Source organism: Pimephales promelas, chromosome 11, assembly GCF_988280905.1.
Source record: "Pimephales promelas chromosome 11, fPimPro1.hap1.1, whole genome shotgun sequence".
NCBI lineage: Eukaryota > Metazoa > Chordata > Actinopteri > Cypriniformes > Leuciscidae > Pimephales > Pimephales promelas.
In genome coordinates, this window is record NC_142779.1 from 12,570,413 (window position 1) to 12,596,771 (window position 26,359).

General features: G+C 36.3%; 2 protein-coding genes across 11 annotated transcripts in view; one reads left to right on the forward strand and one right to left on the reverse strand.

Moving 5' to 3' along the window:
* On the reverse strand, positions 1 to 26,266 carry LOC120479601 (isoaspartyl peptidase/L-asparaginase). Of its 4 annotated transcripts, none has more exons than XM_089116988.1 (7): positions 26,172 to 26,266; positions 15,933 to 16,138; positions 13,834 to 13,976; positions 10,038 to 10,195; positions 6,136 to 6,254; positions 5,827 to 5,937; positions 1 to 1,650 (listed from the first exon to the last, which is right to left on the reverse strand). In XM_089116988.1, the coding sequence occupies exons 2-7, from the start codon at positions 16,117 to 16,119 to the stop codon at positions 1,445 to 1,447; spliced, it is 924 nt and encodes a 307-aa protein (XP_088973114.1). In that variant the 5' UTR covers positions 16,120 to 16,138; positions 26,172 to 26,266; the 3' UTR covers positions 1 to 1,444. The 4 variants fall into 4 exon arrangements, with proteins under 4 accessions (XP_088973114.1, XP_088973113.1, XP_039528197.2 ...); XM_089116987.1 differs by having other exon boundaries at positions 26,155 to 26,177; XM_039672263.2 differs by lacking the exon at positions 26,172 to 26,266 and adding an exon at positions 19,464 to 19,546.
* khdrbs2 (KH domain containing, RNA binding, signal transduction associated 2) overlaps positions 26,163 to 26,359 on the forward strand; it is a 69,972-nt gene continuing 69,775 nt past the window's right edge. For all 7 annotated transcript variants that reach the window (XM_039672259.2, XM_039672262.2, XM_039672261.2 and 4 more), the window contains exon 1: positions 26,163 to 26,296. In XM_039672259.2, the coding sequence (XP_039528193.2) occupies positions 26,206 to 26,296 (91 nt within the window). In that variant the 5' untranslated portion in view covers positions 26,163 to 26,205. The remainder of the gene's footprint in view (positions 26,297 to 26,359) is intronic.

Sequence of the window (26,359 nt, forward strand, 5' to 3'; positions counted from 1 at the left end):
TATACCTAATATTCAGCTTTAATAAAGTAAAAACAGCACAATCAACATTAAATTAACCAAATACAGCTATGTTGTGGGTATGCATTACAAGTAACATGAGTTATGTTATCACGGTGCTTATTGTAGACTACAATAATGTGAGCATGCATTTACTCATCTCACTTGCACAAAAAACAGATTCAGTATTCCTTAGAATTAATAAAAACAGTGAAATGCAAACTCAGAATATTAAGAAAATTTGCAATAATTATGTCAAATAAAACAAATAGTCTACTTGTATTTTTTTCTTACTTTATTAACCGATGTCTTTGCTGCTGGCATTTGATGATCCAATTCAATCATACCAATAAGAAAAATGACTTTTACTCAAACACATTTGTGTTTTATTTTATTGTTATTATTTTTCATTGCTGACATAACAGTGTTGAATTGTGTTCTCTTATTGAGATCCAGAAGAGGAGCACAGCTGAAAGGTTTGTTTGAGTAAAGTTGTGCCCTCTCCTGTTCAGGCGTGCGTTTCCTTCATTTCACTTTATTTCACTTTTGGAGGAAAATGGCCTTTACAATAAGTCAAAAGTAAATGTTTTACATACTTTCCATAAAATGTAACTAAGTAATCCAATTGTATACTTTTCAAGGGACAGTGATGCAATATTGTACCACATTTATTTTAAAAGTAACTTTCCCTAACACTGACTGTTTGCAGTACATTTGTCTGTTATATTTTTCACAATATATGTCTATGGACTAATTTGTAATGACTAATGAGAACTCATATCATTATTCATTAAATGTGGGTTAAGCTTATCAGAACACAAAGATAATTTCTACATGTAGTCACTTACACTATAGATGTTTCAACACTATATAATATTTCTATTGTTTGTTCATACGGATACTGTTATAAAAGTAGGTGACAGTTTGTATAAATGTTATTAAAGGGATAGTTCACTCAAAAAATGAAACTTCTGCCAACCTTTACTCCTCCTCAAGTTGTTCCAAGCCTGTACAAATATCTTATTGTCTGCTGTATACAAATAATAATAAAAAAAGAGATCAGCTTGGTTACCAACATTCTCCCAAATATATTCTTTTTTTGTTCAGCAGAACAAAAAGAAATTTATACAGGCTTGAAACTTGAGGGGGAGTAAAGGATGACCGAATTTTCATTTTTGGGTGAATTATCCCTGAGAGCTAAATGGTACTAAAACGTTTTCATACGTCAGTAGTCAAAGATAACTTTTTTTTTTTTTAAATCAATGACTCAAGGACTATTTGTTTCTCATTACTAGTGAGGTAAAATAACTTTTAGGTTTATTTAAAGGATAAATGAAATTAAACCAGACTAACTGATCAAAACTAACAAGACAAATGAATGAACTAGCTGAATGTCAATTCAATTCCAAATAGAATTGAAATACAAAACAAAAAAGAAAACGCGTTATTATTTCAGCATCTCTGTAAACTCTTCTTTCGGATTCAACCCATAGTGCAGGACGTCCTCTTTAATGGTGGCCCAAGCCATGCGTGGTGTGGTGAAGCTGGTGGCCCAGTCCCCGGTAGAGGACAGAACAATGGCACCTCCACATCCCTTCACTCTCTCACACATGTACTGGAGTGAGGCGGTGGCGGCCGCCGTGGAGGATTTCCCTGCATCACACAACACAACACTCAAGTATGAGGCAGAGTCAGCAAAGTGTAGTGGAAAACAAAATTCTATATCACTGAACCAGAGACAAACATTTCCAGTTGTCTTTGATGAGGTTTATTTTCTTGCTAGAAAATGCCAGCAGCCGAGGACGGCATCCTTCCTTCTTTATAGTCCTGACTCCCCCAAGGTTATTTCTCTAGGCTAAATGAACATGTCTCAGCCATAACTAACACATTGTTAGACTTGTTTATGCTACCCACGAGAGGAGGCCCTCTGTCTCGGTCGTACATTAGTCACACATTTCTTATTGTCCAGCCACGTATACAAAGGTCATACCTACATTCATAAGGGTTCTTTTCATTACCTTAATCTAATTACCGTCATGTTTCTGAGATTCCATGAATATAAGAAAATGCAAACATATAGAACATATTACATTTCTTCCACAATTCCCCTATTTGTACCGTTCATCGATAACTAAAATAATAATACAGCAAATTTAAAGGGAGAGTTCACTTTGAAATTAATTTTTGATATGTTTTAGCTTACCTCAAGGGCATCCAAGATGTAGGTGTCTTTGTTTCCACAGTATTTTCAATTTTGATATTTTTAGGTCAAACCGTTCTTGTCTGTCAGTCATATAATGGAGGTCTATGGTCACCACCTCAAAGAGCATGCACAGAGAAGTCCAGATTAAACATGATTTAATGACTCGTAAATGTAAGTACACATTGATGGCCTAAGACACGAAACGAGCGGTTTGTGTGAGAAAACGAACAGTATTTGTATCGCTCTTGTAATCACAGCCACGTCCAAGTACTCTGAGGGCGGGGGTGCTTCTGTCTGCGCAAGCGTCGGAAAGTCCCGGAAGTGATCTCTCGTACGTGAGATCTCACACAAACCGCTCGTTTCGTGTCTTAGGCCATCAATGTGTACTTACATTTACGAGTCATTAAATCATGTTTAATTTGGACTTCTCTGTGCATGCCCTTTGAGGTGGACCCCATATACCTCCATTATATGACTGACAGACAAGAACGGTTTGACCCTAAAAATATCAAAATTGAAAATACTGTGGAAACAAAGACACCTACATCTTGGATGCCCTTGAGGTAAGCTAAAACATATCATTTATACTCTTGATCTCTGATTTTCATATTAATGATCACTCTCTTTAAGATTTTAAAAGAAGAAAGCTTAGGCTGTTTTTTCTTATGGGGATAGTCCTTTAAGTATTTAGCAAGCAAGTAAAGATTTTTATCTGAAGCCGGACTAAATGAATAAACACTGTTATTGCATATCTGACAAAAAATCAGACCCTCAGTATAAACAAGAAAATAGAATAGATGTTCAGAATAAAAAAACACATCTTAACTCAATTAATACATTTCACTGTAACTCCCGCTGGTTTTGTTATCATCAAATTGCATTGGTTTTGGACATACATCATTAAATTGATCTTCATAATTAGACATTTGAACCATTTACTATGAGATTGTTTTTCACAATTATCTCCACTAAAGCTGGAAAAACATTGTATTACACATGGCAGGGACATCAACACCAAACCTCCTATCTCTATCAGCACCGTATGTCATATCCAATATTCCCACCCTCCCCAGTGGTTGGTGAACCATTCAAACCAATTAGTTATCACAGTTATTATCAAGTTCTCAATAATATTGGTTATGTTGTCACTATAGTCTGGAATGTAAAAACAACATGATATATCCCAACGTTTTACACACTCCTTTCTCAGCAGTTAACTTCTCTAACAGTAATCTATTCTATTCTAATACAAAATCTCTGATTTGTTTCATTTCAGTATTAATCATTATCAAAGCATTCTCAGTACTGTTTGCTAATGCTAACACAGTCCATGCCAAACATACTATATAGATTAGAACATATTAAATTTCTTCCATAAAAGTAAGGTTTATCTAGCTGGTATCAGCTGAACAGTTATTTTCACTGTACTTCATCAGAAGCTTATTTTGTCAATGTCATACAATGTGAATTGCATTAATAGGATGAACTGTACAATCTTCAAGGTTACCCAAGTCTGTGAACATCTATTAATCTAACACCTGCTATTATCATAAACACAATGTATTATTTTTCAAGTTCCATCCCTGTAATGTTTGACTATATTCTCTGACACTTACACTACCGTTCTAAAGTTTGGGGTAAATCAAATATGTTTTGGGAAAAAAGGATCAATACCTGTTTTCAGCATAAACGCATTAAATTGCTAAAAAAAAAAAAAAAAAAAAGATGGACTTTCACGTGATTAAATATATATATATATTTCAAATAGATGCTTTTCATTTGAACTTTCTAAATTCATCAAAGAATCCTAAAATAATTAATATATTGTGATTTCCACAAAAATATTGAGCAATATTTTTCAATATTGATAATACAAATAAATGTTTCTGAGCATCAAATCAGCATATTAGAATGGTTTTTGAGTAATGGCTGCTGGAAATTCAGCTTTGCCATCACTGTAAAAAAATATTTTCATGATTTATCACAACTTTTTTCTTTTGTCAAATCAACTTAGATAATTAAATGTGGTTCAGATATCATAAAATTTCAGTTTCTGTTTATTAAACCAATCTCCATTGGAAGTTTTATCTAAATTTTAAGACAACAATGACAACAAACCAACTATAATTTTTTTTACAGAAATAAAAAATAATAATTTTAAAATTTTCCTGGTATTTTCCAGCAGAACAGGAACAAAACTAAATCAAGAGCATTTGATCACTGTGTGCCGTTAATGAAACACTGCACCCACAGTGTATGTGTCCTTGGTGACCCTGGCCAGGTCACACAGTGAAAAATATATGTTTCTCTCATGGTTTGCTCATTCCATCAGTCTTAGTGTTGCAACTATGCGGTAAAAAAAAACTAACATACAGTAGAAAACATCACTCTAGCAACAAGACTACAACAACCCTGCGACAGTATTAACATATTATATCATTTTTACTAGCATTATTATTTAGCACATTACTTTTTCTATATATGGACTAGAAATAACTGTTAGCTACAGTGAAACTATTTTTAGTTTTTAGTTCTATATTTCATTCACCTCACTCTTTGTTCTTCAAATGTTGCAGAAATGTTGGGCAACAAGTCAAGACCCTATAATTGATAAAATAATGAATATAATAAATAGAGTGGCTGTACTTGCAGTATCATTACCACAGAATGCCGAAGCGAACGATAGTCTGCTGACCCTTCACACTTTTTCCACAGACAAACACACACCTCATTAGCATCTGCTTACTGTGGCAGCGCATCCAATCCTTCCTGTCTCTCTCTCTCTCTCTCTCTCTCTCTCTCTCTCTCTCAGACACACATACACACCAATTAAAATGACTGGCAACAGCAGTATCTAGTTTTTGTGTGTTTGGACATTCATTCTGCTTGGTTATACAAAAATCTGATAATAATAGCAACATGTGGGTGAGGGTAAAGGAGTAGAGATGATCGAGACCTTGCAAGACTAAACAATATGAACAAATTGCATTATAGGAAAAAAAAAGAAAAGGGAAATGACATGTAGCTGGGGTAAAAGATTTTTAATTCAAATTCATATTCAATTAATTCAACTTATTTTGCCATCGTTGTATAATGATTTTTTATGTTTGAGGTCTGTAAGATTTGTTCATGTTTTTGAAAGAAGTCTCATATGCACAGAAGACTTCCTTTAGTTGACCAAAAATACAATAAAAACAGTAATATTACAATTTCAAATAAATGTTGTCTACAAATGTCATTTATTCCTATGATGGCAAAGCTAAATTTTCAGCATCATTACTCCAGTCTTCAGTGTCACATGATCCTTGAAAAATAATCCTAACGCTGATTAAGTGCTCAAAAAAAGGATTTTCAGGATTCTTTGGTTGGAAATTATTATTTTTTTGTATAATTATACATATCCTTCTTGTAATTTATCCTGACTGAATAAAAGTTCTATTTTTTTTTTTAAATCACACTGACCTCAAGCTTCTGAAAGGTAGTGCATATTGAATTTTCTCTTTTGCAAAATGGATTAGGCACAAATTTAATTAAGCAAATATGTACACTTTTGTAGCCCTTGTAAGTAAACGAGCACGCATGCACACTCACACACTCACCAGGATTATAGTGTAAAAGTCTCATACCTTGCTCCATATGAAAGAGGATTAATCTGGCTAAGGTGACTTTGAGAATAGACTCTCCATGACCAGTGCAGGAGACCGCGCCACTTCTATTGTCTGCATATCCACCAGATCCTTATCACACAGGAAAAGACAGCAGCAGAGAGAGAGAGTCGGACGTTAATGTGTGTTACCCACTCTGACAATTGAGTATTGATCAGAGCTGACACTTTCAAACCGAATCGGTTTCTCATTCAATCGAGACACTGCTTCAAAATGAATGTTGGTGTGACACTGAGATTATCTCTGTCCTCCATCTCTGATCGGACTCACCTATAATAGGAGAATCTCCAACTCTTCCCACCATTTTGTTTCTGATTCCTCCAGTGGATGTAGCGCACGCCACATTACCGAAAGAATCCAGAGCCACCGCTCCAACAGTATCATGGCCCCTACAATTATTCAAAAAAAAAAAAAAAAGGTAAATAATAAAGATTAGCTCTGAGATTTTCTTTTCTCAGATCTTTAATTTGATGGTTTCAGATATGGTATTTTCAAAAGGTGCTTTGAAGAGAGAGCATTATTATTCATCATACTCGAAATGTGCCTCTAGATCCTCTTCATCAGAAAGACTTTTGTCCCAGAATTCAACTTAATATGCTACATTCCCTTTTAAATTTAGCCTCTGTGCAATTACTATTGTTTCCTATGTGAACTTCAGTCGTGGGAAAAAAAATGCATGTAGTTCTGTTCTGGTGATGTGAGATGTCTGAAAGGGAGCGTGCTAATGACAATCTCTCACATGCTTTTAAGAGTGCCAGCACACCTGAAAATGACTCATCATCATCTGCCTGTCAACAAAGGAAGAGAGTGACAATAAGTGCCCTTCGCCACTCTGAATCACAGCCGCTAGTCTAGCAAAGTACACTCAGAGAGATTGCAGGGAAAGTGTTATATCAGTCGTTATATTTCTGTAGACGCACGAGAAAGTATGCGTTCTTCTTTTTCAAAAAAACAACAAAAATAAATTCGTATGATGTGCACATCACTTTAAAAGAAATAGAATAGAGAGCATGCAGAAAGTGGGATGAACAGAGGCCCTTGTATTTCACAGGCTTTATATCCCATGAAACTCTGATTAAGGCAGCAGGGCTGTGGAAAACAAGCGTGTTCTATGAGTTTGAAGTCACAATGCTTCAAGGTGAAATGAAAGAAAACTGCCTCCATGTCGTTCTCCCCAGAAATGGGAGAGCAAACATGGTGCTCTTGGAGAATATTTGTCTGAAGCAGATGGCGAAGAATCACTTGTCAGGCTCCAGATTCGAGCCATCAATCATTTTTGGCAGGCGCTTGATTGCTCTTTTAAATCACCGGCGATGGCTGGATCTTGCTCATCGGTTCAGGTGAAAATGTCTTTTAAAAGCAGCTTGACGGTGGAATGTATTTCACACTTCCAAGTTATCACAGAGTTTGGCAGTAAATCTTCACACATCCATAAACAGCCTAATGAAGTGTGCAGATATTGGAACAAAAGTTCCACCAGAGTTCTCATTATGAAGAACAAGTGGTTGTCTCAACTTTTTGTTGCAGATGTATTTTCTACATACTAATCAGTAACACTAAATGACAGAATACATTTGTAGATTGAATTGATTTGGCAGTTTTTGAATATTAAAATTCTATCTATCCCATGTTAATATTCAGAGATATCAGATTTAGCATTTTAGCACTTCCAGTTCCATCTTCCTGAAGTCAAAGGGATGTTTTAGCTTACCTCAAGGGCATCCAAGATGTAGGTGTCTTTGTTTCCATTGTATTTTCAATTTTGATATTTTTAGGTCAAACCATTCTTGTCTGTCAGTCATATAATGGAGGTATATGGGGTTCACCTCAAAGAGCATGCACAGAAAAGTCCAAATTAAACATGATTTAATGACTCGTAAATGTAAGGACACATTGATGGCCTAAGACACGAAATGAGCGGTTTGTGTGAGAAAACGAACAGTATTTTTATCGTTTTTACCTATTGTAATCACAGTCACTTCCAAGTACTCTGAGGGCGCTTCGGTCTGAGCAAGCGTCGGAAAGTCCTGGAAGTGATCTCTCGCATGTGTACGTCACTCAATGTTTACACAGAGATTTCAGAAGTGTTACCCTTCACTGTGAAGATCTAATCATATTTAGATATACAGGAAATCGCAATGGAAGACGATTTCGATATATCAACCGCGCAAGAGATCGGAGCGCCCGTGACTTCAGATCACTTGGACATGGCTGTGGTTACAAGAGGTAAAAACGATATAAATGCTGTTCGTTTTCTCACACAAACCGCTCGTTTCGTGTCTTAGGCCATCAATGTGTACTTACATTTACGAGTCATTAAATCATGTTTAATTTGGACTTTTCTGTGCATGCTCTTTGAGGTGGACCCCATATACCTCCATTATATGTCTGACAGACAAGAACGGTTTGACCTAAAGATATCCAAATTTAAAATATAATGGAAACAAAGACACCTACATCTTGGATGCCCTTGAGGTAAGCTAAAACATATCAAAAATTAATTTCAAAGTGAACTATCCCTTTAAGTGTAGAAATTTGCACCTTTTTTTACATTTGTAACCACCATGTGATCACCATAGCGTGAATAGGAAGTACTGACACATCTGTGGTTTTATAAAAGCCTGGTCAAACCAGCAGGGCAGTAGTAAAACTAAATAAAGGTAGAGGGTGGTTTGGCCATGGGGTAATTGAATTCTAGGGCCTGTGTGTTAAAAAGCCCAGTGATGATGGTGGTACAGGGCGAGCAGAGGGAGGCTATCAATAATGAAGCCACAGCGGGGTGGGATGAAAGGCAGTAGCTCAGCCAACTGTCACTTAGCACCTCCACAGCACTATTTTTACAGACTCCCTCGGGGGCTGAGGTTACACCCCGCCATGGCCCTGACTCCACTACTACTCAGCACTCAGCCTGGGGAAGTGGAGGTGGCAGGTAAGGCTGCTTTGCTGGAGCCCACACAGCTATATCTGCACTGCCAGAAGGTCTCAGCGAATGACCCGAGCTCTGTGCAGGCCAGCATGAGAATATGCTGCCATTATCAACTCATGGCCTCAATGCCAAGGACAATCACTGTCCCTTTAAAACTAAACGATTAAGAACGTTATATGAAGACATCGTTAGAATCAGTATACTAAGGTAAAAGAATAAAGAGGGTAGATAATGATTTATCACAGTATACATTCCACAATATATTCATGCAAAATGGTCACAAAATTAGGTAAATTGGACACCAAGTCAAGTTCGTTTACCATTAACTATTAAGACTGGATGGACAGGCAAACTCGTGAATCATCATTCAAAATCACCATGAAATCAAAATCTACTATTCTTAATTTTTTTTTCATGGAATATTGCTGGATTTATTATACATCGTCTATCCATGCACATCATTATTTTTTTTAATTCATATGCCCTTGTAATCCTAATAACTTCCCCTCCTTCCTGCAACAACATCCTCATTTCTTCTGTGATGATGTGTTTACTGGCACGAGGGCGGGACAACCTGTCACTCAACGATCAACTCCTGTTAGACAAAATCAAGTCCCAAGCTACTTGTTTTCTTGTTTGAGAAGCAGTTTCAAAATAGGAAAGAAAAGGCTATCGCAACTTTCGTTTCATGCCGACTTTAGTGTTTTCAAGAGAGCAACCATTCAAGAGAAACTGTCATTTTATTTTTCTCTCCAAGCGCACAAAACACTTCTTTCCAAAGATGCTGTTGTCAATAGACCATTTGGGTGTTTGCAAACAATGATGAAGTGTTATGTTGGCAGCAAAGTCTCCTGTAATTCTGACTTTTTCCTCATATTTGTGATACAAACTCTCGATTGTAAGTTATAAAGTCTGAAGTCTGAGATATAAACTTGCACTTGTGCGGGGGGGGGAAAAAAAGTCAAAATTGCGAGGTAAAAATGTTATAGGTTTAAATGTTATCTATTGTTACCAACTGAAAGCTGTGTTTTTTAGAGTGACTGCTGTGTGAGCAGTGCTTCATTCATCCATGGAAAACAGACTATTAATTGCCTGTGCAATCTCACTAAAATTGTACTAATGTGACCTCTCTGTAACTATATGGTCATCAAAATCTATGAAATAAAGTATGTCATGAAATCAGGAAATTAAAACCATTTTGGCGCATTAAGCGACTCAATTTGGCAAGAAACATGAAATTACCCACCAATGTGTGTTGAAGAGCGTTTTGACTCCGGCTTGATAGCTTTTGCTGTGTTCCCACTCTTTACGTTCTGGCTGAGTCACCAAATCATGAGCTACTGGAGTCCCAATGCGCTCTGCAAACATGCTCGCGCCTCTGTCTGTCAACATGACATGATCTGTCTGAATAAAAAGAGCAAAAAATGGTTTCAAAAAGATAATTAGTAGTCTAAACGTTTACTTTACATCACATGTCACCATTTTTCCAAGTCCAAACGCTGCATCAGATCCCAAAAGCATACAACAATTGGTGCTAATATGCACTCACAGTGTTCTGTATTACTGAAGAATCATGATCCTAACCTTTATCTCCTTACTTAAATCTCAGCTGGACAGGCAATGATGAATTTTTTTATGAATAGTTTAAATCTTGGTGTCAGGGAAGCCACGAGTTTTAAAAGCTTCTGCTCATAAACAGTTAATGGGTTATTATTCTCGGTTGAAACAGAGGAGAGCAGGGGTTCTTGAAATACACTTTCCTGCAGAGTTTAGATCAAACCTTGACTGAACTCATCTACCTGTCCTGAAGACGTTGATTAGCTTGTTCATGTGTGTTTGATTAGGGTTAGAGATAAACTCTGCAGGAAAGTGGACCTCGGGGGACAGAGTTGAGAACCACTGGAATAGAGGCTTGAGTATTCAATAAGTCATGACTTAGAAAGCAGCTTACATACTAGCTTTTTCAATAAATGGGTTCGCCATAAAAAATTCATGTTTGAGGTTTGACTTATGTTGTAGAACAGGGCTTCTCGTCATAAGAAGAAACATTGTCATATAATGTAACTTTCATGTCATCATATAATGGTACTACGCACCTTAATTTACTCATAAAAATGATGTTTAGAAGGCATAATTGAGTATAAAAATCCATTCAGAAACCCAAGGCAAATTACCCTTAGGGTTGACCTACAAAACATCTTTATAGCAAGTGTCCAGCAGTGCCTTAATGCACCTGATACAAATTGAATTTACCCTTGTTTGAGATTGTGTGACATGTTTTGACATGGTTGTGCTAACTAAATCGGTTCTAGTCTTTTAGTTGTATTCTGATTTCCTTGGGTGTGCCATCATGTGTAAATCTCCCACATAAACGCCACCAAAAAATGATAAATATGGTGATATGCTTACAACTACACTACAACCTGTACACTTTTGCATTATTTCCATATTTACTGTGCACATCTCCATGAGGAACTGCTATAATATATTGAGACAATACCCTGCTGTCTCTAATACAATTTTATTTCTCTGTGTAACTTTCTGAACAACATCGCTATGGATTAAACCATAACTCTGACTTAGGAAACTTTTAAATATTAACACGTTATTAATGTCATTTTTCTTTGTCAAATACAGTGCATTTTAGATTACAAAGCAAGAGCATGAGGTCAGTGAAGCTTGATCGCAGCATTGATCAAGACCTGATGAATTTTTAATACTGGCTATTAAAGAGATCTGCCAATCTGTAAGGCCAAGGTCTTTTGGGGCAGTCAAGACAGGTGCTGCAGCTAATCGATTATCATGTATTCTCTTTGGGTTTCGTTTCCTCCATGTCCAACGCCTTGCAAGGTGAACAGTGTGAAAGGGACATAATAAGCTATGTGTTTATTAATATTTCTTTCTTTGTGTGGATCATTATTTAAATCTGATGCTGTTAGTTAAATGTGCTGTAAGAGATTTCTTTATGTAATGGTATGGTATATTGATATCTCTAAAATAACTGACCCATATCAGACCGATCTCAGTGACAGCCTCATTCTCTAAGTTAAATAAATATTTTTTTGTAATTGTTGTTATTGTTAAACCAATCAGAGGCCTTTTGGGGGGGGGGGGATTTCTGTTAAACATTTTGCATGTTCACAGCGAGTTTTATTGCAGCTTTTGCTCAACTTGATGGTGCAAGTAATAATCTTTTGCATGATCCAGTCGAGGTGTCTAAAGGCCTGTTTAAAGGAACATGCTGACCTTTTGTGACTTTAGCTTATTCGCCCGCCGTATCTCCCAGAGTAAGATAAGTCCACACATAACCTTCTCATTTCTCATGTTGCCGTTATTTTGTCACTTATTGGGAGCAGTAAGCTAGATGGAGCTGTTTACCTCCAGTATTTGTGCTAAGCTAAGCTAGCGGTGGGAGCATCAGACAGAGTTACGGCATGTACAGAGAAGAGAAGAGTATGTATGAACTTATCTAATTCTGGGGGATTTGGTGAATAAGCTAAAGTCCCAAAAAGTCGGTGTGTTCCTTTAAAGGAGCCATATGTAATATTGTGGCCAAAACTGGTACTGCAATCACTTTAAAATTACTTTAGAGCGGTGTAGCAATATGCCCATGTCTTTCTTTCTTCAAGTCGAAAAGAAATTAAGGTTTTTGATGAAAACATTACAGGATTTTTCTCCATATAATGGACTTTAATCCATGACAACAGTTTTAAGGTCCAAATGACCGTTTCAGTGCAGCTTCAAAACGCTACCAGACGATGAATAAAAAAATAAAGTTTTACGTTTTATAAACACAAATTCTCGCCTTGCTCTGTTTTGACCTTAAAACATAGTCAAAAAGGTATCTTGCTCATATCTGTATTAAGGTTGTAGTTGACTTTTGGCTGGTAAAGTATGCCTATTGATGTGTTCAGGACTAAATTCAGCATTGGGTGGAAGTTGCGATCGTCGATATATGTAAAACAGCTTCTCAAAACAAGAAAATATGCAGGACCTGATTTTGTCGAAATTGAATGAATGGATTTAGAAAATTGAATGGATTATTGGATGTCGATTTCAATGTGATAACGTGTCCCATGTATAGTAGGTTAATGTTCAATAACCTATACCTTATTTGGGCAATAATAGTTATTTAATGTTTAATATAGGATATGTTTATTATAGCTTAGATTTTAAGGTTTATGCCTATGTTCATTTTTAAAAATAAACCTACCTTACTGGCTAGGCTTTTGTCTTTTAGACATATAAAGGTAAATCATTGTATAAGACTACTATGTCATTACAAAGAGCACTGATTGAAATCAATCTGAAAATCAGCTAGCATGCATTTCCCTTTGAGCCTGTCATTACAAGGCTGCTGATGAAATGACAAATTAAAGCTCTGCAGTCATTGGAAAATCCTGAATTTACGGTGTCATATAATTTCACCTGTGAAGTCAACACAATGGCTAATTTTTTGGGGGTCATTTAAATCCTTTTACAAGAATATAAAAAAATTGGGTCCAATTCAAATTGCCCTATTCTGGGTTTTACAATAATCTTCAAAATGATCCACATATAGACCTTGATAAGGGCAGGCATTAAGAACTAGCTCTCAGATCATTCCCTAAATCTTAATAATGTTGAATACCAATTATATATATCGGACATGTTTTATAGCAACTATATGATATTCTCTTACACCGGAAGATTAGTGATTTTGACGAGTCTTTATGACGGAAAAAAATGAAATGAAACAAATCTTTATGATTGAGAAATGGTTGTTGAATTTGAATTTATGTTTTGCAGTGCCATTTAAGTATTGAACATCTGTAAATTGTGTGTGAAATTCAGTTTTTGTATCACATCCCCTACTTTTTTTAGTGTACATAACACATCAGTAAATTTTCACTTTTGTATATGAAACCCGTCTTGAATTAAATGGGTTGGATGAGAGATATTCACCAGAGAGAACACTATACTCAAATGAAGTGATATTTGAATTTGAGATTTAATAGTTGATGACAAATTGTGAAGCGAAGCATTTTGAGAAGAAAACATACCTTTTCCATCACAGCACGAGCAAGACTAACAGGATTAGCAATGTTTCTAACACAGGACACAGCTCCAGCGGCAAGTGTTTCCCCATCCATGATGATACTGTCCAGCTCCACCTCTCCATCAACATTCAGCACTGCACCATGACCTGCACATGAAACATTTTACAGTCCCTTTATAAAGACCACATTTCCCATAAAGATAGAAAGAAAGAAAAAGATAGATAGATAGATAGATAGATAGATAGATAGATAGATGGATGGATGGATGGATGGATGGATGGATGGATGGATGGATGGATGGATGGATGGATGGATGGATGGATGGATAGATAGATGGATGAATAGATGGATGGATAGATATGTCAGAAGGGGTGCGAAATCTGATCGGCTTATTTTTTGACATAGAGAAAGTCATTGGGTTCAGTGGGTTGTCACTTTTCCCGTTTTATGGATTGGTAGATGCACAGGGTATCCCAATTATAGCATTTACACACAAAAAAAGTCAGATTTTAATTATATGTTCTTTTTAAGTTGATTTAGCATTTGTTTCTGGTGAATTTTTTTTTTTTTTTGAAGCCAAGAAAAATATTACATTGACCTACATTAAATAACATTTTTGGTCTAAAAAATGGATATTTGTCTAAAGAAAATATTAAGTATGATCTTTATAAAAAAAAAAAAAAACTTTTGACTTTGTGAATGTTTTTTTCCCCACTGTCCTGTCCTCCCAAAAGTTTGGAAAGTTTAGCTCCAGCCTCAACACAACTTCCTAGAAGTTTCTAATATGCCCAGGAAGAGCTTGATTACCCATTTTATGTGTGTTTTATTTGGGTTGGAGCTGAACTCAGCAGGACAGTGGCCCTCCAAGGGCAAGATTGGATACCCGTTTAATACAACATGTTCTCATTCTCACACACATCTCTTATTTTTATCTCTGTCATGGCACCCTGACATACTCCAGACTGTTATCCACTCTTAAGTCTAGCTCTCAGTTCTCTAAACAGGATTGCATTAGTCATCTATTGATCAGACTGTGCCTCTGGCTACCCCAGTGTATAAAATGATCCTGATGAGCCGCTGAATGTGCAGCTCTGATATGAAGAGGATTAGCCATTTCACTCATGGTGACAGTTAGCCATCACAAATGAGATTGGCACCGACAGGCCGGGTGTGTTAATGAAGTGTCTTGTTTTACCCCGCTTTCCTCTTTGTAATCTGATAATTATTGGAGAACCTCTCACCTTACTCTCGAGATGATCATTAGCAAAGTGTCAAGGGTATGTGCTGAAATACTGTCCCATTCAGAGTCTAGATGAAGTCTCTCACGAACTACTGAATCTCGACTTCCTCTGCTTGAAGTCTTGAATAGAAAAAGTCAGTCAAGGTAAAAAAAAAATAAAAAAAAAAACACTACCAGTCAAAAGTTTGGAATAATGTTTTTGAAAGAAGTCTCTTATGTTCACAAATACTGCGTTTATTTGATTACAAATACACATTTTACATTGTCCTATCTGTAATTTACTTCTGTCTTATCAAAGCTGAATGTAATTGCAGCATCATTCCTCAGTCTTCAGGCTCACATGGATGGTCCTTAAGAAATCATTCTAAAATCATCTACTTTTGATCCATTTAATGCATCCTTGCTCGATAAAAGTATTAATTTCTTATCTATTTATTTTTAATATCTTTTTATAATTCTTACTTATCCCACACACATAATATAACCAAATCAGCATGATTTTTTAAGGATCATGTGACACTGATCAAGTGTAAAATACCAAACTAATCCTTTAAGGTCTGGACCCAGAGGTGCCAATTCATGTGTGAAAGATATTCTTCATGCTCTCTTCCAACCATTCTTTCACAATTTGAGCCTGATGAATCTTCATATTGTCATCCTGGAATGTGGCCATGATGTGTCTTCCTACGTGGTTGTTTAAGAAATGAAAAGCTACGCACTTCATCCGTTAGGGTCAGAAGGACTGTTGCCACATATGTAACATTCTAGAAACATAATAAGCACTGCCATAATGATCCAGTCATAGACTTTAAATCAAAACAGTTTTTTTTTTTTGGGCCGGGCAGTGTGTGTATATGTGTACCTGCATCAAACACTGGGTCATCTTCCAAAGACCTCACAGCTTTTTCTACAGCATCAAGTGCACTTCCCCCATTCTTCAGAACAGTATCCCCTGCCCGCACAGCATTCTTGACTCCAGCCATTGATGCTTCGGCTAACTCATCTGGGATGGCCCACGCACCACCATGTACCACAATCACAGTCTTCATCACAATCTGGGGTCTTCCTCTAGCCCAAAGGAAACAAACATGTGTGGTGTCAGGAGAGAGGATAGTACTGAGAGTACTAACAGTTTAATATATTGCCCTTGAACTTTACTGAGCTGTGTAATTTATTCAGATGAACACTGACGGAGGGTAAATGCAACTTTCAAAGCTCATCTCCATGAGAAGGGTGTCTGGGGTTATTTACAGGAACCAGGTTCTCAGGCTCCTGTCATGTTTACTCAAGCTCTATTAAAGGGAGGACTCTGTGAGATGAAAGGAGCAATTCTGGTTGGTTTACCTGAAACAACTTTCATTATGTTCTACTAACCAAAACTATGCCATGACTAAAATGAACACCACTACAAAAATGTACCAGGGTCTTTGCCAAAATGCCACTGTTAAAGCTGTTACAACACTCCCATAGACTTAATTGAGGAATGTGGAAGAAAACATTAATTCTTATATTGTTTTTTTATTAATAGCACAAATTCACAACTAGCTCTGGTCAGCAAATTTAGTGCGTAATTAATAACTGAATGTGAAGAGACAATATTACTATTAGATATATGAATAACCCTTTAATTAGGCCTATAATAAAAAGACTAATAACAGTTAGTTGTTGAAAACTTCAACACTCATAATGCACTGGGAATGTTGCCGCCCAAAGCCCCTCCCACCTGTCTGCCAAACTTGAATAGGTAAATGTAATTATTGTGATCAGGCTGAAACAATTGAACTTGTTTTAATAAAATGTGAAAAATATGTAAAGGAAAGGTTAGAATTTATGAAGGAAGTAAGGAAATTGGGTGTTGAATATTTTAATAAGGAAAGCATTTTGAAAGTACATAAAGATCAAGATAAAATATTTAGTGCTATTATAAAATTTGTAAATGCAATAGGAATAGACTGGAGAATTTGAGTTAATTGAGTTGAAAAAAAAGTTAAATTCCACACGCTTATCAGTGCTTCACACTCCAGTCCAGTTGGTGGCGGTAATGCACCGAAACTTGGTTTGCCAACCGCCATAAAAAGCCATTATAAGAAGAAGAAGAAGAAGAAACTTTAGTAGGAAATGCCTTTTAGCAAACTTTAGTCATAAATGAGTCGATTTGTATTGTTCCTGGTTGTAAGAATTCATAAAGTAAACGGGTTTCCAGTGAAGTAGGCTATCCAGCGAGTTGTAGTCAGCTTGTCGTGAAGGCCGTGTTTCTAGTCAACATTTCAAACTGGATTAACATTACCACAAACACAGTGTTTAAGGCTTTTTACAGTCTATGATTTAAGGCCAAATTGGAAGGGAAAACTGCAGTTCTTTCAGTTCGCCTGAAGCAAAAGGCCGTCGCGGAATAAGGAAACATAAAGGTAAGCACATAAGTTAGCATGTTTTATCAGGGGGTGCTTCGGGCGGGGCTTGATATTGCGGTAAAGTATAGAGTGCCGAAGTTACAACATCACTCTGTAGGCCAAAACGCGGAAGTGAGTTAGCATTTTAGCATTACAGTTCCCTCGCTCTAAAGCCTATGGGATTTTTGAATGGGTTTTTGCTAAATCGCCTGAAATAAGGTCTCTGGTGAACAGAGCCTCTAAATATTTTCACGTTTTGATCTATGACATAGAACACACAGTTATAACCTGCTTGTGGTTTTTTTTAAAACTTTATTGTGTCTGATTGTGTTTTTTAAAATCTTTATATAGGCTTCAAAATGTATAAATTTTGGATTAACTTGTAAAGATTATCTTGCTAGACAAAACGTGTAAGGGTCACAACAACCCTTTGTTAAACACAGATCTTATTTTTTGCGATTTTCCAAAAGTCTATGGGGAAAATCCATTGCTTTGGATCCAGATCCAACTCCTCCCACCTTACATACACCTAAACCTAACCAACTCCGCCCCCTGATCCCTAAACCCACCCCTAATCCCTAAACCCAACCCTAATCTTACCCATCTCCACCCCTTGGATCGTGATCCGACTCCTCCCCGTGGATCTCATGTTCTGCATTGAGGTGCTACTGAACCCATGCGCCGCTAGCTTCCGGGTTGTCCTACAAAGTGACGTCATTACTTCGGCACTCTAAGCCATGTCGGGTGACGTACGTGCACTGTAGGGGTCAAAATTATCGATTTGTTTATGCCAAAAATCATTAGAATAAGTAAAGATCACGATCCATTAAGATATTTAGTACATTTCCTACCTTAAATATATCAATTTTATTTAAGGGGATGCAGCACAATCGCCAACAGAAATGGAAACCAAAGGTGATGTTATCAATATTTTTATATTTTTTGCACCCTCAGATTCCCGATTTCAAATAGTTGTATCTCAGCCAAAAATTGTCCTATTCTAACAAACATACCAGAGCCTACATCAATGGAAAGCTTATTTATTCAGCTTTCATGTGATGTATAAATGTCAATAACAAAAATGGACTGCAAATGAATGAGGACAGTTATTTGAGAATGCTCAGAACTCATGATACATTTTAAAAACACGGCACAAAAATCCGCTTCTTACCTTATATTCGCTCAGAGTCAGAAAGCAAAAACTTTTAAAGCAAAAACGCAAGACGCTAGCTGGCAGTGCAACACGGAAAAAATGCAAGGTCGGGCGCGTATTTAGTTGAACTTATTTGTACACTGCGTCGACTCCTGCGCAAAAGTTAAACTCTAGCGGTTAACAGAAAAAAAAATCGATAAGTATCAGAGTGGAATGGAAAACACGTTCTGTGTGAAGAGCCCTGCTATGAAGATGCTTTAATCAAGACATGTTTAGTTTTCCACCAGTGTCTGAGTGTCACATGGGATGCGGGTCCTCAACTGGCGTAACCGGTAAGACTGTAGCCTACAGCCATGTGGAAACAGTCTAAACTGCACCTGTGCACTTTCATGCAAGGCAAAGTGTTTAAAATAATTAAAATTGTCTCTTTTTTCCCCACATTTTTTTTCTCAACATTTTATTTTAGGTTACACTGTGTTTTCCTTTGGTAGAGCAGGAAAAATAGGCTTATAGCTTTGTATACTGTATTTTTATAAAAGCTTTTACTCAAACAAAATATGCATTCAATTCATTTGACTGCAAATAATCAGTCAAATAGCACTTTCAACTAGACCAAGCACACTAGAAAAAAAAAACGTATTTACGATACTTCAAAGTTCAACAGTCGTTGTCTTTAAAACGAAAGAAATGCAGGCTACCGCTGACTCGTTATGTAACAACCGGTTCTGGACAGTTTCCTTTCAAATAGGCTATTGGCTAATCTGAATTAATTGTGCGGTGCTGTCAAATGTTTTTTCTTTCTTTTTACTGACTATGAACATATAAACATTGAAATTAAATGTATACTCACTGTTTGGTTCTTCTTGGCTGCAAGTCTTTTGTATTAGGACGAACAAGCAGATTTAACGTTATCTGCTTGTCTTTTATGTTGTGTTATATAATATTGGACAAAGGCCAAGTCTGGTTTGAGACATTCATTAAAGGGCTGGTGTAAATTATTTATCTATTTAATACTGTGTTAATTCATGAGTTTCTATTTGGGACACACACACCATGATTGGTGAAGACTAGAAGGCCTACATACGTTTAAAAATTTGGAAAGTAAAAGTTAACATACTGTAAGGAGGCATGAAATAACCCATAGATCAGGCATTTAAACATATCCAGTGATAAAAGGATAAGAGTTTGTGTTAACGGAAAATAACTATCCCCTCATATTTGATGTCTTTTCTGTTAAATCTCGTCCAGCAGGAAATATTATGTTTTCATCTGTTAGGTACATTAATGTTTCATTGTATGTAGCTGAACCTTTCCTATATCATATAAATATATGCTTATGTGTAGACCTTAAGAGTCGCATCACCTGATTTACCCTTGCAGCATTATTTGGATTTGATCCGATGTCTAGACGCTATAGGTTAATCAATCCTGTCATTTTATTGTAAAGAGTGAATTTTTAGTATTTTACTACATAGAACTCAATGTAATAATTTAATCTCTCAACAAATACAATATACACCATAACTCATTTCTTAACTGACTGAAATATTCTTCAAGACTCCAAGATTATTGATAACAAATGGTGACTGAGTTGAACAAATATGTTCATTACAAGCAGTGGCATGAGGAAAACTAAAAGATTATTGTGATCTATTTTTCATGTCAAGAAGTGAATCATCAGGCAATTCACGTCTTTCAGATTGAGCTTGACAAAAAATTCAAGAAAATGCATTTTAGAGCCAAAGGGCACGTATTAACCCAATCTCATTGGGTTAATGATGAATTAACGCATCATATTTCTCCTAGTGGGCCTTGCATATTGATCTGAGCATTGCTCATGCATTTAAGAAGACAACTGGGAGATCAAACACTTAAGCTGTGGATTCTTTATTTAGATGTGGTTTGCAACTAATGAGTAGGGAAATACTAGCTGTTGTTTGTCCCTGAGAAAGCTAATTTTCTTTCCACACTGCAAAACTAATGTGAGACACTCCCAATGACTTGCACTATGATGTATAGGGAGGGATATATTATATATATCTACAAACATTCTGTATGTTGTGCATTTGTGGCAATTAAATGTATTAGATCCCCCCCCCCCCCACATGTGAATAAGAAAAATGTCTGACTGTACTATTTCTTGTCTCCAGTGGTTAAAGCTGCTGTGATTTGTAATGTCGTTGCATTGATGATGTCCATTCATCATTTTTTCGACCTCTTCATGCAGTAAATTCCACTGTGATTTTACAATATAGTCCATTCGTCATTTTCCCTGGGCATTATTCGATGTGTAGGACCCAATATGTCACAAACTGTACTTATGACTAGTGTGATGATGAAGCCTCAGCTGAAGGGTCTGATGGAGTTCATATACATTTTATAATCACTTTTATCATTAATTCTAGCATTCATCTTAACAGGTATTATTAAGGTATGAACTATTACAGCCTCAATTATATAACATCTAACATTATTAGGAAATGTTTTTCTATATCATTTTGTAAATATACTCAAAGCTAGATCAGTCCTTTTATGTTTTAATATTTTTCTATTGTAAATGAATTTACATTTTGAATTTTTTAAATAAATAAATCAATCAAGATGGATTCAATTTATCAAGAGTGACAGTAAAGACATTTGTAACCTTGCAAAAGACTTCTATTTAAAAATCACACCAGCAACAAATAATTGAATGGTAGTGTATATCCTTTTTTTCCATGACAGATGATTAGCACTCTTTGAAAACACAAATTGTTTTGTATACTTTCAGCTCTTGGGGTACTATTTTTCTTTTTCTCAGTAGTGGTCCTCAAAAGACGAGACATCCAGCATTGTTTACAAGTAGCCTGAGGAGCAATAAAATGAGTTCATCTTAATTGATCATGGAGAGCGCCCTCAGTAGAATAGGCAAACTGTAATAACTGCTCATATCAGGATGCCCTGTGGGTCAAAAAAGCTATTTCAATTAGTAATGTAAGGTCTTTTATATCCACTTTTTTTGTTGCCCAGAGGCTCTTATTAAACTTTCCTTTATAAGGGAAATTATTGTGGATGACAGAGGGTTTGGGCTTGTCAGGATACTGCAGATTCACTTTTTAACCTTGCTGGCTGCGTGGACTCTTGTGGCCAGGGGCAGTGTCAGGCATTATCTGCTCTGTCCTTCACGATCACAAGCCCGTATGCGCTGTCCTAACATTTCCTTAACACGTTTTGCCTGAATGCTGGACTTAATGAATCATAATCTTCAAATGAACTCTACCGAACAACTGTGCCCACCACACCACGTGTTCTACCGCCCGATTTAGGCCTAACGTACATTGTGCTGTAAATGAATGAAAAACCAACATGACCAGTGCCTTTAGGCCCCTGACTGCCACACACTGTAAAAATGAATAGGCTTTATCTAATCAATAGAATTGTGGCAACAGATTACAAGCAATATTATTAATTAAATTTAACAAATTAGAATTGAGTAATAATTAAGCAAATTATTCCTTAATAGTTAACCATTTAAAATACACCAAAAAAAAAAAAAATTAACAAAAATATCTCACGAACAGACAGACGTCAAAGATTAATTAAGAACGATTTATTTTATATTGCCAACATTGCAGACACCTGATGTTAACAAGCAGAATCACTGAGGGAGAAAACCGTCATTTTAAAACAAACCTAAATCAAATACCGACTTAAATTTATGTTTTTTTTTTTGTTGTTGTAAGTTTTACTCATTTTAAACGGTTAACTTTTAAGGAATTAATTGGATTAATTATTACTCAATTCTAATTTGTTACATTTAATTAATAATATTGCTTGTAATCTGTTGCCACATTTTTTTGATTAGATAAAGCATATTCATTTTTATAGTGCAGGCTTTGACCTGGGAAAACAAAGTTTAGTAAAATTGACAGACAAAAAAGTGCTTGAATATGTTGTTAACATTCAGTCCTGCATTAATTTGAGTTTTATCAGCCGCTTGACTAAAGAAAGAAAGAAACAATAGCATAGAGATGTATGAAGCAACTCTCACACTGAAGTCACGTTTAAACCCAGCATCTTTTTTTGTTGAATTTGCATGACTAACTTGAACACGAGTCCTCACGTGAAACTCACGGTTGGCAGATTTGTAACAGTAAATATGGCCGCACATTAACATTTGGAATTGTGGTAATAAACAATAAACAAACTTTATTATGTTAAAATATTTTATACAAATAATTTATATTCAACTTGAGTTATTGGTCTTGTGTCTTAGATTGTCATGAGATCTTTTCTTAGCAAAATGTAAATTTTAGAATGTTTATGAATGTTTGATTTCATTGACTCCTATTAAGATTAGGTCACCTGACCTCTATTAATTTCAGTGGCAACAAAGTTTTATACTACAAACAGAATGTCCTACAAACTAAGACACTTACCAGCATATGCTGTTTATAGCATTGTCTCTATAGCTCTCTCCATGGATCTGCGAAGTATGAATTGCTTTGTGTGAAACAGAGAGCTTGTAAAAATAAATAAATAGATAAATCTCAAGCGATGAAGCAGGAGGTTGATGTGACACAAGGGCCTGAGATGTCATGTGAACCCTTAGTCCTCAAATTGAGCAAAACTTAATATCCCATTACCCCGTTTCCTCCCCTCTCCCGATTTCTCTCCCAATAGTGCTGCTTAATAATTCACACTGTGGGCTATTGCATTTCCACAATCGGAGACTCTGCTAGCTGGTTACGTTCACTCACGAGTGTTTGAGAAGCACAAAAGTGCTTCATGAAAGTGCGGCTCACTACTGAATGTGAATTGTTTTTACTAGTTGTTGGGGAGCTTGCTCTGAGGTGTAAAGGCAATGTACCATAGCTCTACTTATTTTGACTATATAATAAAGATTGATTATTCCTAACACATGGTGCTGTCACAGCCTTGCAATTCATCATGAATTTTCCCTTGCATTTTTAAAGTCTAATTATCCTTCAGTGCTTAATGTGTCATCAATCCATAATGAATGACTGGATCGTTAAAATTTTTTTTGCTTGAAAAACAACACGGGATACATATTTGATGGTTGACTGTCATATTTTGAATATTAAAGGCTTTCTCTAAAGTTTTAATTACAGATGTTTTTATTTTGTTTTTGAAAAGATTATTTATGACGGCTAATATTTGTTAATTGCATCACAGCCAATTAAAAACTGTCCCATCTAGTGTTGATGATACACAAGGCAAAGTGATGGCAGGGAACAAAAAACAAAATTGCAAACAACAAATTGTGCACTGGTGGCCAGTTTGTTTTGTGCTGTAAATTATTGTCTGCCAACAGGACCGAAATGATCAGATTCCTGTTCAGCTTACGCCAAGTTTAATACATTTGCATAAATGTTTTTATTTCATTTTTTACTTTTACTTTTTTATGATTAACATTTGGTGCTGTGTTGAGTCACTGCTCATCCAATGTAAATTCTGGGTCTTGAAGCCAAACAAGTTTCGAAGCAGTTTTATCTCCTGTTGTGTTATTCTTGGCCACTAGAGTGCTGCAGAAAGCCATTCTTAGTTCAATACATGATGCAAGAGTAAATTATGCCAAACTCTTAAATGAACCTACAGAGGTTGCTCTGATTGTATTTGATTTTATATATTTATTAGTTTTTTTAAACAGGGACAATACAGAAACATTGCTATAAATTCAAGCAGCCGATGCTCCACACACAGGCTTTTAACTGAAGGCTAATTTGCAGCTCCAGATTGTTTTTTCACACACAAAACTAAGAATAAAACAAAAATCTAACAATAATAAAAGAAAGATCATTTTCTTGACCAGTTGCATCAGAAGTTCAATATTATCAGCATTTATTTATTTATTTCCTCAGTGTCTGGTATGAACATAAAAGTGATAGGAAATGAGTGGTGTGGTGTGTTGTATAATAAATACCACATTATCATCATAAATTGACATCCTGCTGATGTTCTCCACGACATATATCAAAATAAAGACTCTCATTTTGAAAAAGTTAGGACACACAATCAACAAATTAGCCTAAGTGAGAGACTATTGATGTATCACGATCTTTTGATGAAGCAATAAACTCTTTCATCTTGTAGAAATGCGACAAAAGAAGCGTATATAATTGCAACTGATAGCTTTTGCCCTCCAGAAGCGTTTCATTATGTTGAGTGGTGGTGAGTGATGTATGGAAGGTGTTGATCCTCCACAAACCCTAATTTCTTTTTCCTCAATCTCTTCTCATTCACTACCATCAGAATCAATATAACCCCCAAATCCATTTGATTATCCTATTACCAAGCTGATTCCCTCCAGAGTGTTAAATCGTAAAATACAACATGGATCGGTCAGCTATACATGAATTGGAAGTCACTTGAGGATACTAAAATATGGGAACCCAATATATATATTTATATATATTTTGTGACCACATATTTTTTTAAACTTGCGTTTCTTGTTTTTTTGTGACACATTACACTATATTATTTTTGCATAAAAAAATATTTTATATATGCATGAGGTCGCTTTAATTAAACACATTTTACATTATGAATTATTTTGGATAAATCAGTATTTCGATTACTTATTCCAAATGTATTTTTATTTTATTTGTAGCACAACCGCTCAGCACCGTGGACTGGGATTCTGTAATTATGTTCACAGTTCACAGGCAGACAGTAAATATGACACTTTGGGTGCAGATGTTTGCCAACAGCACTGTAATCCATTCAGTTATTAATTAGGCAAGCTGGTCCTGTCCCTCTTCCTCCTTCAGTGCCCCTCTTACTCTCTTTCTCTCTCTCTCTCTCTCTCTCTCTCTCTCTGCGTCTTCTCTACCCTTCTCCTCTGTGGCAATCTCTCCTTCCCCCTCATATGTGCCTAGCTGCTTGTCTAAGTGTTAGTGTGTGTGTTTGTGAGTGTTTGCACTATCTGTGACTGTCTGTCACAACAGCTTAATCCATGTTGGCAAACTGAGGCAAATGGGAAATCCACTAATCAGTATTCATGGCCGTTACCAAATGTCCCTTCCAACTCTGCCGTCTGGAATGGAAAACTTATATATGTTATGGATATTTATTATTTTGCATTTCCAATTAATAGTAATAATAAAAAAAGTTTTGCCATTATATTTACCTGTTCACAATCACATACATTTGTTGTCTGATGTCTTTCCAAAGCAAATATGCAAAGGATACTGACGGAGAGTCAAAAAACAATACAGATTTGCACAGAAGATTAGGTGTTCAGAACCATGGACAGGGGTGACAGATCAGCGGTTAGTTTACAGAATGCCCCCAAATTCAATCCTACACAATATCTGACATTTGCATGCAGTTTGCTCTCTGCCATGACCAATCCAGATGTAGATGGGCGGAGTGAGAGTACAGATTCGGAGTCTGAGGTGGGAGGTTTTATATGAGAGACTCGAGGAGATGGGTACACTGCATTGATATCTTCCACGTTGTGCGCGAAAACCACACGATCCCTCCCCGATATTACGCAGTCTATTTAAACGCAACCACCACACGCCCATTCCATCACTCACCTCTGTGCTCGTCTCACCTGCACTCGCGGTGTTCAGGAGAGGAATCCAGTGATGGATCAAGACAAGTACCTGCCAGAGCTCATTGCCGAGAAGGAGGGCTTGGACACGTCGTTCGTGCACGCGATGCGCCTTCTCGCGGAAGGTAAAGTATGCCGCCTTCTGCCATCATTTTTAGCCTCGTATCTGTTTGCTGTGGTGTCGCTGC

Excerpts from the sequence above, each read along its gene's own strand:
- LOC120479601 (XM_089116988.1), bottom strand. The coding sequence starts at position 16,119 with ATGAAGACTGTGATTGTGGTACATGGTGGTGCGTGGGCCATCCCAGAT. Across the intron at positions 13,977-15,932 it reads TGACCCAGTGTTTGATGCAG|GTCATGGTGCAGTGCTGAAT; the intron begins GTACACATATAC and ends TTTCATGTGCAG. Across the intron at positions 6,255-10,037 it reads ACGCTCTTCAACACACATTG|GGGCCATGATACTGTTGGAG; the intron begins GTGGGTAATTTC and ends GAATAATTGTAG.